A 14,908-nucleotide genomic window follows, 5' to 3' on the forward strand; every position below is an offset into this window, starting at 1 on the left:
GGCTGAGGTCGAAGAGGTTGCTGCCTGTGTTCTCCTTTAGGATTTTGATGGACTCCTGTCTCACATTGAGGTCTTTCAACCATTTGGAGTCTATTTTTGTGTGTGGTGTAAGGAAATGGTCCAGTTTCATTCTTCTGCATGTGGCTATCCAATTTTCCCAACACCATTTGTTGAATGATTTAGATTTCTTAATGACTGATGACGTTGACAGTATTTCCATGTGCTTATTGGCCATTTGTATATCTTCCTTGGAGAAATGTGTATTCAAATCCTTTGTCTATCTTTACATGGGTTACTTGTGTTCTTATTGTTGAGTTTGTAAGAATTCTTTTTATATTCTGGATACTAGACTCTTATCAGATGTGTGATTTGCAAATATTTTCTTCCATTCTGTGAGTTGTCTTTTAATTTTCTTGATAGTGTCCTTTGAAGCACAAAAGTTTTAAAATTTGATGAAGTTCATTTCATCTGTTTTTTCTTTGGTTGTTTGTGCTTTAGATGTCATATGTAAGAAACTGTTGAAAATTTATACCTGTTTTCTTCTAAGAGCTTTATAATTTTCACTCTTACATTTAAGTTTTTGATCCATTTTGAGTTACTTTTGCATATGGTATGGAGTCCAAATCCATTCTTTTGCATGTGAATATCCAGTTGTCCTAGCACCATTTGTTAAGAAGATTATTCTTTCCCATTGAATTTTCTTGGCACTCTTGTCAAAAACTTACCGACGATGAAATGTATTTCTGGGCTTTTGATTCTATTCCATTGATCTATTTGCCCATCCTTGTGGCAATACCAGACTGCACTTGCTTGCTTTTACTTTATTATTCTAGATGCTTTGTGGTAAGTTTTAAATTAAGAAGTGTGAGCACTCTGACTTTATTCTTTCTCGATGATTTTGGCCATTCTGGGTCCTTTGCATTTTCATATGAATTTTGTAATCAGCTTGCTAAATTTGCACACACACCAAAAAAGGTCCAGATAGGATTTTGATACAGCTTGCAGTGAATCTATAGATCAATCTGGGGAGTACTGCCAACTTAGCAATATTAAGTCTTTCACTCCATGAACACAGACTGTCTTTCCATTTATTCAGATCCTCTTTAATTTTTTTCAGTGATGTTTTATAGTTTTCAGTGTTCAGGTTTTGCAGTTATTTTGTTAAACTTATTCCTAAATATTCTCTGATACTATTATATGTTGAACTTTTAATTTCATTTTTAATTGTTCATTGCTAGTGTATAGAAATATAAATGAGTTTTGTATATTGATCTTGTATCCTGCTACCTTGCTAAACTTGTTTCTTAACCCTAATAGGTTTTCGTAGATTCCTTAGGGTTTTCTATATAGATCATGGCACCTGCAAATAGATGTAGTTTTACTTCTTCTTTCCAATCTGGATGCTTTTTATTTCTCTACCTTGCTTAACTACCCTGGCTACAGCCTTCAGTACAGTGTCAAGTAGAAGTGGTGAGGGCGGACATCTTTCTTTTGCTCCTGATCGTAGAGGGAAAGCTTTTAGTCTTTCACTATTAAGTGTGGTATTAGTTGTGGGTTTTTAGTAGATGTCCTTTATTGGGTTGTCAAAGTCCCCTTCTCTTCCAAGTTTGTTGAGTATTTTTATCATGAAAAGGCATTAGATTTTGTCAGGTGGTTTTTCTGTGTTTGTTGAAATGATCATGCGGGCGCCTGGGTGGCTCAGTTGCTTAAGCCATCCGATTCCTGATTTCAACTCAGCTCATGATCTCAGGGTTGTGAGATTGAGCCCCACGTCAGGCTCTGTGCTTAGGAGGGAGTCTGAAGATTCTCTCCCTCTCCCTTTGACCCTCCCCCCCCCATGCTCTCTCTCTCTCTCAAATAAATAAATAAATCTTTAAGAGAAGAGTCTTAAAAAGAACTATAGAAATATATGAACAAAAGAAGAGAATAATCCAATCCCCAGCCTGTCCCCTTACATATTTTGTTATTCTGTTGTTAGGTGCATATGTGTTTATAATTGTTATATCTTCACGATGGATTGACTCTTCTATCATTATAAAATGTTTTTGTCTCTAGTCACTGTATTTGTCTAAAAGTCTATTTTGTCTAATATTAGTGTGGTCATCCCAGCTCTCTGTTGATTCTTATTTGCTTATTATATCTTTTGCTATTTGGCCTTCAACCTATTTGAATCTTTGAATCTAAAGTGCATCTCTTGTAGACATAGAGTTGGGTCATTTTTTTAATCTGTTCTGCCAATCTGTCAGTATTTAATTCATTTACATTTAATATAATTACCAGGAGTGCCTGGGTGGTGCAGTCAGTTAAATGTCTGACTGTTGGTTTTGGCTCAGGTCGTGATCTTGGGGTCATGAGATGGAGACCCATGTCAGACTCTGTGCTCAGTGTGGAGTGTGCTTGGGATTCTCTCTCCCTCTCCCTCTGCCCTGCCACCCCCAAATAATAACTAAATCTTTAATGTAATTACCAGCAAGGTAGGATTCATATCTGCCATTTTACTACTTGTTTTCTTTACATCTTACATCTTTTATGTTCCTTTGTTTCTCCATTACTGCTTTATTTTATGTTAAATAGATATTTTTTAATGTATTGCTTAAATTCTCTTGTGGTTTCTTTTACTATATTTTTTGAGTTATATTTTTGGTTTTCCTAGAGATTATTATTAACATTTTAACTTGTAACAACTTAGTTCCAATTGATATCAACTTTTTTCAAGTATATAAAAACACTGCTTCTATATAGCTCCATTCTTTCCCTCTCCTTTATACTGTTATTGCCATGTAAGTTACATCTTTATAAGTTGTATGCTTATTAATGCAGATTTATACTTACTGTTTTTTGCAGTTCTCTTTTTTATTTATTTATTTTTTTAAAAGATTTTATTCACTTGACAGAGAGACACAGCAAGAGAGGGAGCACAAGCAGGGGGAGGGGGGAGGGAGAAGCAGACTCCAGGCTGAGCAGGGAGCCCGATGTGGGGCTCAATCCCAGGACCCTGGGATCATGACCTGAGCCAAAGGCAGACGCCCAATGACAGAGCCACCCAGGTGCTCCTGCAGTTCTCTTTTAAATCAGATAGGAGAAAAAGACTTACAAACAAAAAATACATGTATCTTGTCTTTTGTATTTACCTATATAGTAACCTCTACCAGTGTACTGTATTTCTTTGTGTGGATTTGAGTTACTGTCTAGTAACTTTCCTCTGAAATTCCTTCAGTCTGAAGGACTCCCTTTTATTTCTTAAAAGATTTTATATATTTATTTTAGAGAAAGAGAAAGAGAGAGAGAGCAGAGAGAGGAGCAGAGGAAGAGGGAGAGAGATAATCTCCAGCAGACTCCAGGATGAGCGCAGAGCCCTATGTGGGGCTTGATCTCATGACCCTGAGATCATGACCTGAGCCAAAACCAAGAGTCAGACACTTAACCGACTGAGCTACCCAGGCACCCCAAAGATGACATATTTTTAATACTTTAAGTCCTTACCTTAAAACATTCACTTTACAGTCTATATTTAACTGTCTTTTTTGAGATGACTCCTTTCTAGACTTGAGCTGCCTAAAGCCCCTCTCTTACTGCTCCTTGGCAGCTTCCCTTTACTCCGTGCTAATCAGTCCCTGAACACTAAAATTTCCCACTTTTTGCAGATTGTTCTCCAGTTCCCATCTTTCTGTTATTTAGCACATCAACTATCCTAAAATTTTATTACCCTTTCCCAGATCTGACCTCCTCCTTTCTCCCTCAGAGATCACGTAGACTTTCAGATGTGAGCTCTCACATTTCCTTGTGCTTCTACCTGTAGCCTAGCCACACGTGAACCCACCTGACCCTCCCTGCACATGAAGGGCTGCACGAGGTCAGTCCCTCCACATGCGCATCCACTCAGTGGATTTCTCTCCACCAGTCACCCTCTCTCTTTTGGATCTTCCTTCTCTATAACACAGTAAAATGTACCCCAAAAATATATGGACCAAAAACTATGTACCGCCCTCTATCATTTCTTCTCTTCCCTTCCCATTGCAGTTAATTTCTTGACAACTTTCTCCCAACCCTAGTACTCTTCCTTTAGTGTAGATTCTCACTATTTTAACCTCATATTAGTCCTTTATTTCCAAATATTTATTGAGCACTTTCCTTCAGACACTGTTCTAAACCTGGGAATACAGTAGTGAATAGGACTTAATTCCTGGCATTATGGCACTTAAATTCTAGAACAGGAGGCTGAGAAGAAACACACAGTATATTCTCTGAGAGGGAGAAGTCTCATTAGAATATAAAGCAGGGCAGATGATGACTATAGGAGAGGAGGAGCTAGAGAGGATGGGCAAGGATGGCTTTTTTATGGGAGTGACATTTTAGCAGAGACTTTAATGTCAATGAACCACTCAGGGAAGGTCATGGGGAACATCTTCGAGGAAGACGTAGTATCTAGTATAAATGCATCAAGGTGGGAGCAAACTTGATATAATCAAGGCCCCTCAAGAAGGCCAGAGTGACTAGTGAGTAGTGATGAGAGGCCCTGAGGCTGGACAAGGGGCCAGAGAAGTAAGCAGAAGCTAGATTGTGTAGGCCATGTAAGGAAGTTGTGTATCAGTCTGAATTAGGGTGCCATTGGAAGGATTCAAATAAGGGAGTGACGTGATGTGCCTTCTCATTGAGTAAAACAATGTCCTCAGAAATGCTCAAATATAGCATCTCAGAATATATGCCTATGGTTTGGGATTGCCATCTTGGGAATAACATTTTTTCCCCAAAAACCCATGTTGTAGAGAAAGAAAGGGAGGATCAAGTGCTCCCTTGAGTACTTGAAAGAAAGGGTTCTTTATTTTTTCATCTAACAGAAGCTAAAAGGGCTTCTTCTGAAATTTTTGCTTATAGTTCCAGATTTTAATTTAATTAGTATTGATAATAATCATGGCCATTTTAAGGAAAATTTTGGGATGAATATGACAGTATTGTTGCTTCTTGAGAAGTTCATTTACTACATATTTGTGTTTATCCTACATGCAAGATACTATATTTTAGCCCCGTATTAGGTTAAGCACAGACCTTATGCCATGAATCCTTTTGGCTTAGTTCCATGAAAATGATAGCCCTAATTCATCAAGAGAAGTATATGGTTTGGCAGTTGAGATGGGGTTTTTTGCTAATCTATTTTTAGCACTCTTCTCCTGGTTCCTATGGTGGATAGTGGTGTGCAATGAAATGACTGGCTAGGGGTGGTCTGAGGCCAGGGAACACAGAGAAATGACAGGTCACAGAGAGCAAACCAGTGATGTCCCCTTAGAATCATGAATAAAAGGTTCAAACCAACTGTGCAACATAGAAATGAGTTTCTAAATGCCTTGAATACCAATGTCTCAACTAAGATTAAACTATCTGAGTAATGGTAATATCACATTATATTAAACTGTAAAAAAGTTCACATGTGATTCTTAAGCTCTATGATGTTATGGGGAAACCTTTTAAATGTTTGCAGTTCTGGGACTTCAAAGGCTGATGAGACCTTACCTGAGCTCTACCAATCAGCTGACTCATGGCTATGACTAGAAAACTTAGCTTTCTGGGACTCAGTTTCTCCCATTTGTCAAATAAAGTCATTGGACTGATCTTTAATGTCCCTCTAGCACTAATGTTGGGTGACTTGATGAGTCTAAGAATTGCCTTTTTGGGATAGGCCTGTAAGATAGAAGTGATAGTAAAACTCAGTACCAATTCAACTGAAAATCTTTCATCTTTAGCCTAAGAATTATATAATCGCACAAAGAGAACGTATTTAAGCTTAATAGGAACTCTTGATTCTGAGTGGATCTGCCAGATCCTTTTTTTTTTTTTTGCCTTTGAGTTATCTCTAATGATTATGTCAAGGACAGGATGATGACACAAAGCCAGTATATAAAGATTTACTCATGTGGGTGGCTAAGGAGAGTGGGATATAACCGAAATCAAATGGATATTTACAAAAACCAGTGAACTACCTCAAAATGAGATTATTTTTTGGCTTGTTCTACCAATAAGGGTAGTAATGTAATCTTTGGCGTTTCCATTTAGCTTATTGACTATTGATTGTCTGTTTAGCTAATTAAACCCTGATTTACATCTTATGTAAAAAAAAAAAAATCTCAGGACTTCTTACTAGTGTATGTGAATGGATTTGCACCTCCTACTGTTGAGCCACTCAAGCTTCCCTTCACTTCACAAGGGATTGGTCCAGTACACTGCATTTGTCAGTCTTCCAAATACCAGCACGTAAAGCTTGATCTTCTTGACTGTTTATTCTTGCAATTGCCAATTCATTTGAAAGATCAATGAGAACATGAAATGTTTTCTTACTGTATTTTCACTTTTATTGCATCTATAATAAAAGTGCTATTTTAGTAAATAAAGATGATTCAGTTCATTGCAGAAGTGTCTTTTTTTCATTATCTTCCGGGTAGCACCCAGAGCCAAAGCATAAAGTTGTACCATTTAGTGGTTTTCCAGCTTATTGTAAGAATCTGGAAACTACACGTCAGAGTTACCTAAAGAAGTGATTTTTCTGCGTTAAACAGGATAAATACAAAGTCAGTAGCTTTATATGTATGCAATAGATATCATTTGTTTTTATAGGAAAAATAATTTTTTTCTGATGTTCAGCTTTAGGAAAACTTGACACATAAAAATATTCATACTTGTGAAATGCACTTACCTTCATTTCAAAAGAATAACATGCTCCATTTTAGTATCATATGAGGCATACTTACAAATCATCTAGTAGTAAAGTGATTAAATATGAATTTTTAGCCTCTGATTGAAATGGACATTATTTCTCAAATATTCTGGATAATTCCTTTATAGAACTGAAAGACTAGGGACGCCTGGGTGGCTCAAGCAGTTAAGCTTCTGCCTTCCGCTCAGGTCATGATTCCAGGGTCCTAGGATTGAGCCCCGCATCGGGCTTCTTGCTCAGCAGGGAGTCTCCTTCTCCTTCTCCCCCTCCTCCTGCTTGTGTTCCCTCTCTCTCTCAAAAAAATAAATAAAATCTGAAAAAAAAAAAAAGAACGGAAAGACTACACCTCAACTTGACTCAAAGAAAGGTTATTGCATACTGTTTTATAGCTCTCATAGAATTATATTGTTAATATGAGTGAAGTAGTGGTTCTTTGCATATCTTTCTGAAATTCTTATATTACTTGTGTGAGATTGAAAAATGTGACAACCATACCCAAATTTATACTTCCAAGTGAATATTGGTTCCTTTAAAATAGTTACCTGGGAAAGCTGTGCAATTAGTTTCAGCAATGTTACTATTGCTGTGGTTCCTTGTTTTGAAACTGCTTTCAGAGCAACTATACCTATCTGGTGAAGTTTACGTGGACTTTAGTTTATCTGTTGATTCATTTGACAGATATTTATCAAATAACTACTGTCTGCTAGTTATGCCCATTTTTAGGTTGATGAAAACTTAAAACCAGTAAACAATGTGGCTCTGTCCTTCTGTTTACAGTCTAATGGTTTCGGTTTTTGGAACTGCTAAAAGCTGGATTTAGTAAAGATGAAGGATGTTAGTGAATACCATTTTAGTGAAAAATATTATGATACAAGGAGATTGGTTTTTCTTTTTTAGTTCATAAAGTGGTTTTTGAAGTGGTATCAAAGAGAATTTTTAAAGCAAATAAAATCCAAACCATTTTGAACCGAGTATCTTTGGACTAGGTTGATTTCTTGTCTTAATTTGAAGGATAACATTCATTTAGATAGATGTTAATATTACTATTTTACTTTATTAATTTTTTATGTGTATTTTGGACCTTATATTCACTGCCTTTTGTTTAGTTAATTTGAAAATTCTAAGACAGAGTCCTGGTTTACATTTGAGAAAACTGTTACACAAGGTAGATACCTAAATGTGGTTGACCTGTTTATCTTTAGTTTTGTGTATGTATTTAATTTTACATAAAGTGGAGAGGCATGGCCTACCCTTGACTAGTTTCTTTCAGTTTTTACATGTATGTAATACACTTGGAAATAAAATGGAAATATCTAGTTATGCTTCATCTGGTAGTGTGATATTATGTCATAAGTAAAATTGGACTAAAAACCAATTTGACCTTAGATATCCAATGCACAATGTAAGAAGAAGAGAAGAAAAAAAATATTCTCACAGTGAATGCGCAGAGGAGAAGCCCAATGCAGTGTTCTGGTAGTTTTATTTATAATAATGCAACATATCTGTCTCTACAGGGGGATCCTTGGATGTATATAGAAAAATTCCAGAGCATGTCCTTGGAAGAATTGCAATAGCAGTGAGTATATATGGCTTCAACCTTATGAAATTGGGGTGATTGAATCTTTCTAGTCAAATCTGTTCCCCTTATATCCTCATGATGTTGTTTTCTTTTTTTTCAATCCCTGTTGACTGCCAGGGCCTTCTCAACTCTCTTCTTTTGTCATTTTTGCATTTTCTTCTTTTCATAGACCAACCCACAGTAACAACATAGTCACATGACATGCTTCAGGCTTATGGGGCCTGTGATCTGTGACCTATTCTGCTTTCATGTGTTTACAGAGACTGTAGTACACTTGCTAACCAGTAACATTTCCAGGTTCTTCAACAAGAAAGCTGTTTGGGGAATATTTTGTAGTTATAGGCTTATGATTAGAAAATACTTTTCAAGTCCAAATTATTAAAATAAAACTATTTATAAGAAAACACTACTTTATTCTTAAAGATTTCAGCAGACTTTTTGTGTGGTTTTTAATTTTTTAACCAGCGATATCTAGGAATTTATTCCCTTTGTGATTAAAAGCAGTTTTCCTGTTTTCTGCATTCATACATAAATTGATGAAATATTTCAACTAGACTAACATTACTATATAAGCTCCAGATTTGAAATTTGGAATAATGCAGGCTAAACAGTGTCTAAGAGAAGTCATGGGGTGGTGTAATAGTAAACAGTTGCTAAACTAAAGGCACTCTGATAACTCTAGCAGTTTAATGCAGAACAAAGTGATTATACCATGTACCATTTAATTAAATGGTTCTTTTTCACATTCATTATACATCAAACTGACAACTCAAATCCTTTAATCCAACATGGACATTTATTTAGTCTTAGTTCATTGTAATTCACAGCTTTCCTTTTTTCTTTCTAATTATTAGTGTGAACTGCCCAGGGTGATGAGAACTTTCTTTTCTGATGCTATTGCTAAGTAGCTTCTAATCTACATGTTTAGGTAGATTAGTTTAATATGAAATTTGAGTACTTAAATCACTATTTTAGATGAAAATAAAAATGTTTCATTTCCTCTTTTAATCTCAGAGGGGAATGAATGCTTTGTGGCTTTTGGCAGTTCTTGGCTCTAAAGTTTAATAACATGTATAATACAGGGCAAAAAAAGGCTAGAATACCAATTGAAAAAGAAAAGTATATGAGTTCTATATACTCAATTATGTGTTGAACTTGGCTAAAATAGGAATCTGCTTCCTTCAGTCAGAGAAGTGTGCTCTTCCTGGACTTCATAAATCTTACCTCCATCTTGTGTAGAGCATCCACACAAGGCCATTGGTCTTTTCAATTCTACTGGAGTGAGAATCCTGCAAAGTGAATGGAGTCAGCAAAAATAATAATAATAATCGGGCTTCAAATACCGAGGTTACCTATTGGTTAATCAAAAATATGACAAAAATTATTTTAGTGAAAGGCACTTAAAATAAGTGCTAGCCCAAAGCATTACTTACATTTGCCCTTACATTTTTTTAAAAATTAGGGTTTCCCCCCCCCCCAAAAGGTGTCCAATTTCTTTAGCTTTTATGGCTCATCAGGTCATAGTAATGAAAACTGCCTGTGGCCAGAGTAAAAGAAATGCTTTTGATAATTTTGCTCTTCACCTGCCACTTTTTATAAACTCTGCTGGGGCCTAAGCTTATATAATGCTTCCAAAGCGTATTTTTTTAATGTAATTTGATTAGATTACAAACTTGGATAAGTCTTTGTTGCAGCTGACAAACACGAGTGGAAGGATTCCCCCAATCAAAATAAGACTAGCAAATTGATGTTTGTAGGTCATCTCTCCTCTACTGTTCTGAAGACAGATCAACTGTTCCCTTGAGTTCTCTCCGTGAGGCCGAAAAGCATATGGGTGCTCTTTGCCACGTCAGAAGCAACAGAATCAGAGGAGAGAGGAGAGAAATAGGTGTATATTGACTACCTCGTTGTGCCAATGTTGATGAAGTGTTTTATGTATAAATATTATGTCATTTAATCTTTATAGTAAACTCTGTAGATTGTAGGTTATTGATCATATTTTATACATATGCAAGATGAGGTTTAGAAAAATTAAAGTTATCTATAACTAATCAGTAAAGATTTGAACCCAGCGCTGTTTTACCCCAAGCCCCATGCTCTTTCACTCTGCTTTCCTAAGAGAATGAGAAAAAAAGGAGAGGAAGGCCTGAAAAGGAGAACAAGGTTAAAGAGAAAAAAATAAAGAGAAAAAAAAGAGAAGTATATGAGAAAGGAGTGGAGTGACACATACAGTTGCTTCAGATTCCTTTCATGTCATAGAACGACATCTAGGCATCTCTTCCTCCCCCCAATTAGCTTTATATCCCAGGTTCTAATAACCTGGCATGCTGTTGACATCCAAGATTCAAGGTTCGTTACAGGATGGACCCCTGTCAGCTTATATGATGTGTTGTTTGAATTTTCTCTCATAGGATATATGGCAAGAGAATATTTTCCCAGGAAAAAAAATTATTCACATAAACTGGCTGATTTCAGCCTTTCAACTTGCTCAGTGATTTTTATCCACTTTCCATTTGAATGTGGTCTCCTAGAAAGAGGAATGCCTTCCTGCCATTCCCTGCCATGCTTGCACATTTTGTTTTTCCTCTCATTTCTGAAGCAGTGACACTGTGTGCTGTATTTTGAGTGCTAATGTTGATTGAAGTTGTCCCTGAAAGGATGTGCACTTGACATGTCAAGGAGTGAGTGATTGACAGCAGATACAAGTACATTCAGTGTCAAGGCTTTGTCAAGTCATTGTTGTGAAACCTAGCCTACTGAGTACCAATAATACCCTCTAGAGTTTCAATGGACAGATTTCTGGATCCTTGTACACTGCTTTTTATATGCTTCTAAAGGAAAATGTAATCTATTTTGACAAAGTTGGAAGAACCGTACATTCTTTTTGAAGCTCTAATAAGATTTGTAATTTTAGTAAGTATTACAAAATCAGTATTTGTTTTACTTTTTTTCCTGCCTGATAATCTGAATATATGGATTGTCTTCCCCTTGTGTGTCTTCTGGTTATTCATTTTTCGTGGGACCAATTTTTAATGGTGAACCATCTTTAATGGGAAGGTTTTATAATATGCAAGTAAGGTTATAAATTGAGAAGTTTAACCCTAATTTCAGAACTCAGAGGTGATTACTTCCATGCTAAATAAGATGGCCTCATCCTCCTACCCAAAGAGAAAATTGTTTTCATTATTGATTTTTAAGGCAATATTTTTGCCTGTTTCCTTCCTCTGTTGGTTATCATTATTACTAGTTTGATTTTTTCTTTTCTTTTCTTTTTGTTTTTTTTACTATCTTACTGTCCAGAACATATGTGTTTTATTGTAATGCCACTTATTCCAAATCCTAGAAAAAATAATTTGCTGTAAAAATGTATTCTCTTCTCTTAAAACATAAGCTTACTGTGGAAATGATCATACCTTGCTAGCAAATCTTTCAGGAGTACATCCCCCTCTAAGAAAAGAATTAAAATATGTTAATCTCTGCTCAGCATTAATTGATACAGATTTTACCTTCTTCTAAATCTTTAGTATTTGGAAATTGGTTTTCTCTCTTTGCATTTCTCTTTTTAGTATTGCTCTTAGTCTTAATTGATCAACTAAAATCCTTCCAGATTTAGCCCCAACCTTCTTTTCATCATTTTCAAAATAAATATGTAAATCACTCAGTTATACCTCATAATGGCAGGTTTCCTTGTTTTTATAGTCCTGACTCATCTAAAATTTTCTGTAATGGTGGGTACTTTTAAATTCTGGAAGTAAATTTTGAGTGATAGTGGTTCATTCATTGTATCTGATGCATAATTATGAATAGTCAACCTTGAAATTGGCAAGTTCACAGTCATGTGCATACAGCATCAGTGGGTATGAATAAAAACATGTGCATCCCCTTTTGCAACCATTTCTGTGTAAAGATTGTTAAAGTGTTTAGTGATTAAACTTCTCACATAGAAGGCAGCACTTGTAACCCATGTACTTAGGGTCTTAGAAACATCTTTTTTTCAGAATCTTATTTGACTGATTATTCTTTTTTTTTTTTTAATTATTTGACAGAGAGAGACACAGTGAGAGAGGGAACACAAGCAGGGGGAGTGGGAGAGGGAGAAGCAGGCTTCCCACTGAGCAGGGAGCCCGATGCGGGGCTCAATCCCAGGACCCTGGGATCACGACCTGAGCCGAAGGCAGATGCTTAACGACTGAGCCACCCAGGTGCCCCTTGACTGATTATTCTTAACACAGGCTGTTCAATCAAAAATCCATTCTAATTCGGATGTTTGTATTTTCTCCCTTTATTTTTTTGACCTGCGCTTTCAGTGTTTTCTACATGACTCCATACATATGCCTGCATCCACCAGCTTGGCTTGTGAGGCTGCTCATCTTGATATACTTTGATCTTTCCTACCTGAATATCATTTAAAACATTTTTTGGAAATATCTTTTAAAAATTATTTTAAACTTACAGAAAAGTTGAAAGATGCTTCCTCCAGATTCCCCAGTTGTTACCAGTTAACCACATTTGGTATGTGTTTTTTTCCTGAAACATTTGAGAGTACGTCGCAGACATCAATGGCCCTTTACCCCTAAATACTTCAGGTGCATACTTCCTAAGAACAAGGACATTCTCTCACATCATTGCTGTATGCTGATCAAAATCAGGAAATTAGCATTGATTGGTACAGTACTGCTATCTAATCAGCAGTCCTAACTTAGATTTTGCCAGTTGTCCAGTAATACCCTTTCTAGACCAAAAGAATAAACATTTCTGGTCCAGCATCCAGTCTAAGATTATACATTGTATTTAGTTGTCATGTCTCTGGTCTCTTGTTAACCCAGAGCAGTCTCTCAGCATTTCTTTGTCTTTCCTGACCTTGATCTTTTGAAGAGTATATGGCCCCAGCACTTGGACAGTATATTTTTACCTTGTCCTGAACACTTTCTTTATACTTTGGTAAAGCCTTCCTGATTATGGGCAGGAAAAGCAATCTCTGTTCCACCCATTGTCTTCATTAGTTAGCTTTTAAAAAATGTCTTTCCTTAGTCACAAATATCACGACTTAAAAAAAAATCCACATACAGAAGTATAAGAAGGGAAAGCCTTTCCTCCCTGCCCACACCACCACTGAGAACTTAGTAGATGTACTTCCAGGTCATGTTACATGCACATACCTTCCTTTTTTTCATTCATCGTGCCTTATCTTCAGAACATTGTAAGCCCATTAAAGGAAGGAGGGCTGTAGTTTACACATTTGGCATCCTCAAAGAGCCTGGCACAGAAATGGGAGATGTGTAATAAACACTTATTGGTTTTCAGAGTTTTAAAGGAAGAATTATGGTTGATAATGATTATATGTTTAAATGTGGAAAATTTCTGATAAAAAATCATCATTGGACTGTTTCTCTTTCTTAAATTTAGGTTGTTAAAGGCCTTACCTATTTGTGGAGTTTAAAGATTTTACATAGAGGTATGTACTGTGCTTACGAGCTCTGAATTAATTTGTGAGGTTGGGTGGGGAGCTCTCCAGATACCTTGCTTTTTAAATAAAATAAACGATCTGATATTTAAGCCAGCTGATATATTTGGTAGTCAAAAAGATGCCTGCTTTATAAATGTTTTGCTTATTTTCTCCTTCAGCTGCTCTGATTTAGATTATAGGCATGGTATTTTTGTGGATATTTACCAAACATGTAAAAAGGTATTTCATAGTATTTGAAAATAACAGGATCTGATTTTTAATCCTTAACTCTAATTACTGCAAAGCCTTCACTTTTTATACAATTGCATCCCTTATTAATGCTTCAGATATCACCATACACTGGTCCTTAAAAGATTGCTTCACATATCTTGAAAGTAAAGCTTTAAATAAGGAGTTGGTGAATGCATCAAAAATTAGTCTCCCAGTCTATTAACAGAACACTGGAGAAGAATAATCAGGTAACTTGAATGTTGTGAAAGGAACCTCCCTTTGAATTTTTCAGTGTTCCCAAAATGCATGAATTCATTTGGAGCAAATTATTAAATGAGAAACAGACTATAGCAAAGTAACTTCAGGGCCTCCTATTACTAACAGTACTGTTTGATTTTAACACGTCTGCTCAGCCCCACTTTATGCACATTTGGGGAATGCAACAATATACACATTGGATGTGATTAAAGGAAAGTTTTTTTTAAAAAAGGTATAAGCTTTGAGAGAGCAAGTAAACAACTGATGCCTTCAACTGTAGTACACATTGGTCCCTAGGGGTTGTTTTTTGTTGTGTGGTTTTAATATCCTAGTGATTTCAGATTTCTTCTTAAATCCCTCGTCCTCTTTTGAAGAGGAGGTGTAGACTTTGGCAAGTAAAACTTGCAGTTCTTGAAGGTGTTTATGTGGATTAAATGGAATCAGGAACCAAATTTTCCCTTAAAGCCCGTCCAGTCTATTTCTAGAGTATAGTTGGTGCAAAATGTAGACATAGGGGGAGTGAGCTGAGTTGTGTTAGTGTTACTCTTCCTGGGAAGAAGTCATCATGTGAACACATCTGGTGGGTGAGAAAAGAATGGAGCATTTTCACGACCAAGGTTAAGAGAGAATGGTATTTCTTTTTTTTTTTTTCTTTTTCTTTGTCTTTTTTTTTTAATAGAGAGAATGG

At 36.1% G+C, this 14,908-nt stretch overlaps 1 protein-coding gene across 2 annotated transcripts in view; it reads left to right on the forward strand.

The window, feature by feature from the left end:
• Positions 1–14,908, forward strand: part of MAP2K5 (mitogen-activated protein kinase kinase 5) — a 247,019-nt gene that overhangs the window by 94,298 nt on the left and 137,813 nt on the right. For both annotated transcript variants that reach the window (XM_021693799.2, XM_044917822.1), the window contains exons 12-13: positions 8,221–8,282; positions 13,692–13,740. In XM_021693799.2, the coding sequence (XP_021549474.1) occupies positions 8,221–8,282; positions 13,692–13,740 (111 nt within the window). The remainder of the gene's footprint in view (positions 1–8,220; positions 8,283–13,691; positions 13,741–14,908) is intronic.

Source organism: Neomonachus schauinslandi, chromosome 9 (genome assembly GCF_002201575.2).
Source record: "Neomonachus schauinslandi chromosome 9, ASM220157v2, whole genome shotgun sequence".
Lineage (NCBI taxonomy): Eukaryota > Metazoa > Chordata > Mammalia > Carnivora > Phocidae > Neomonachus > Neomonachus schauinslandi.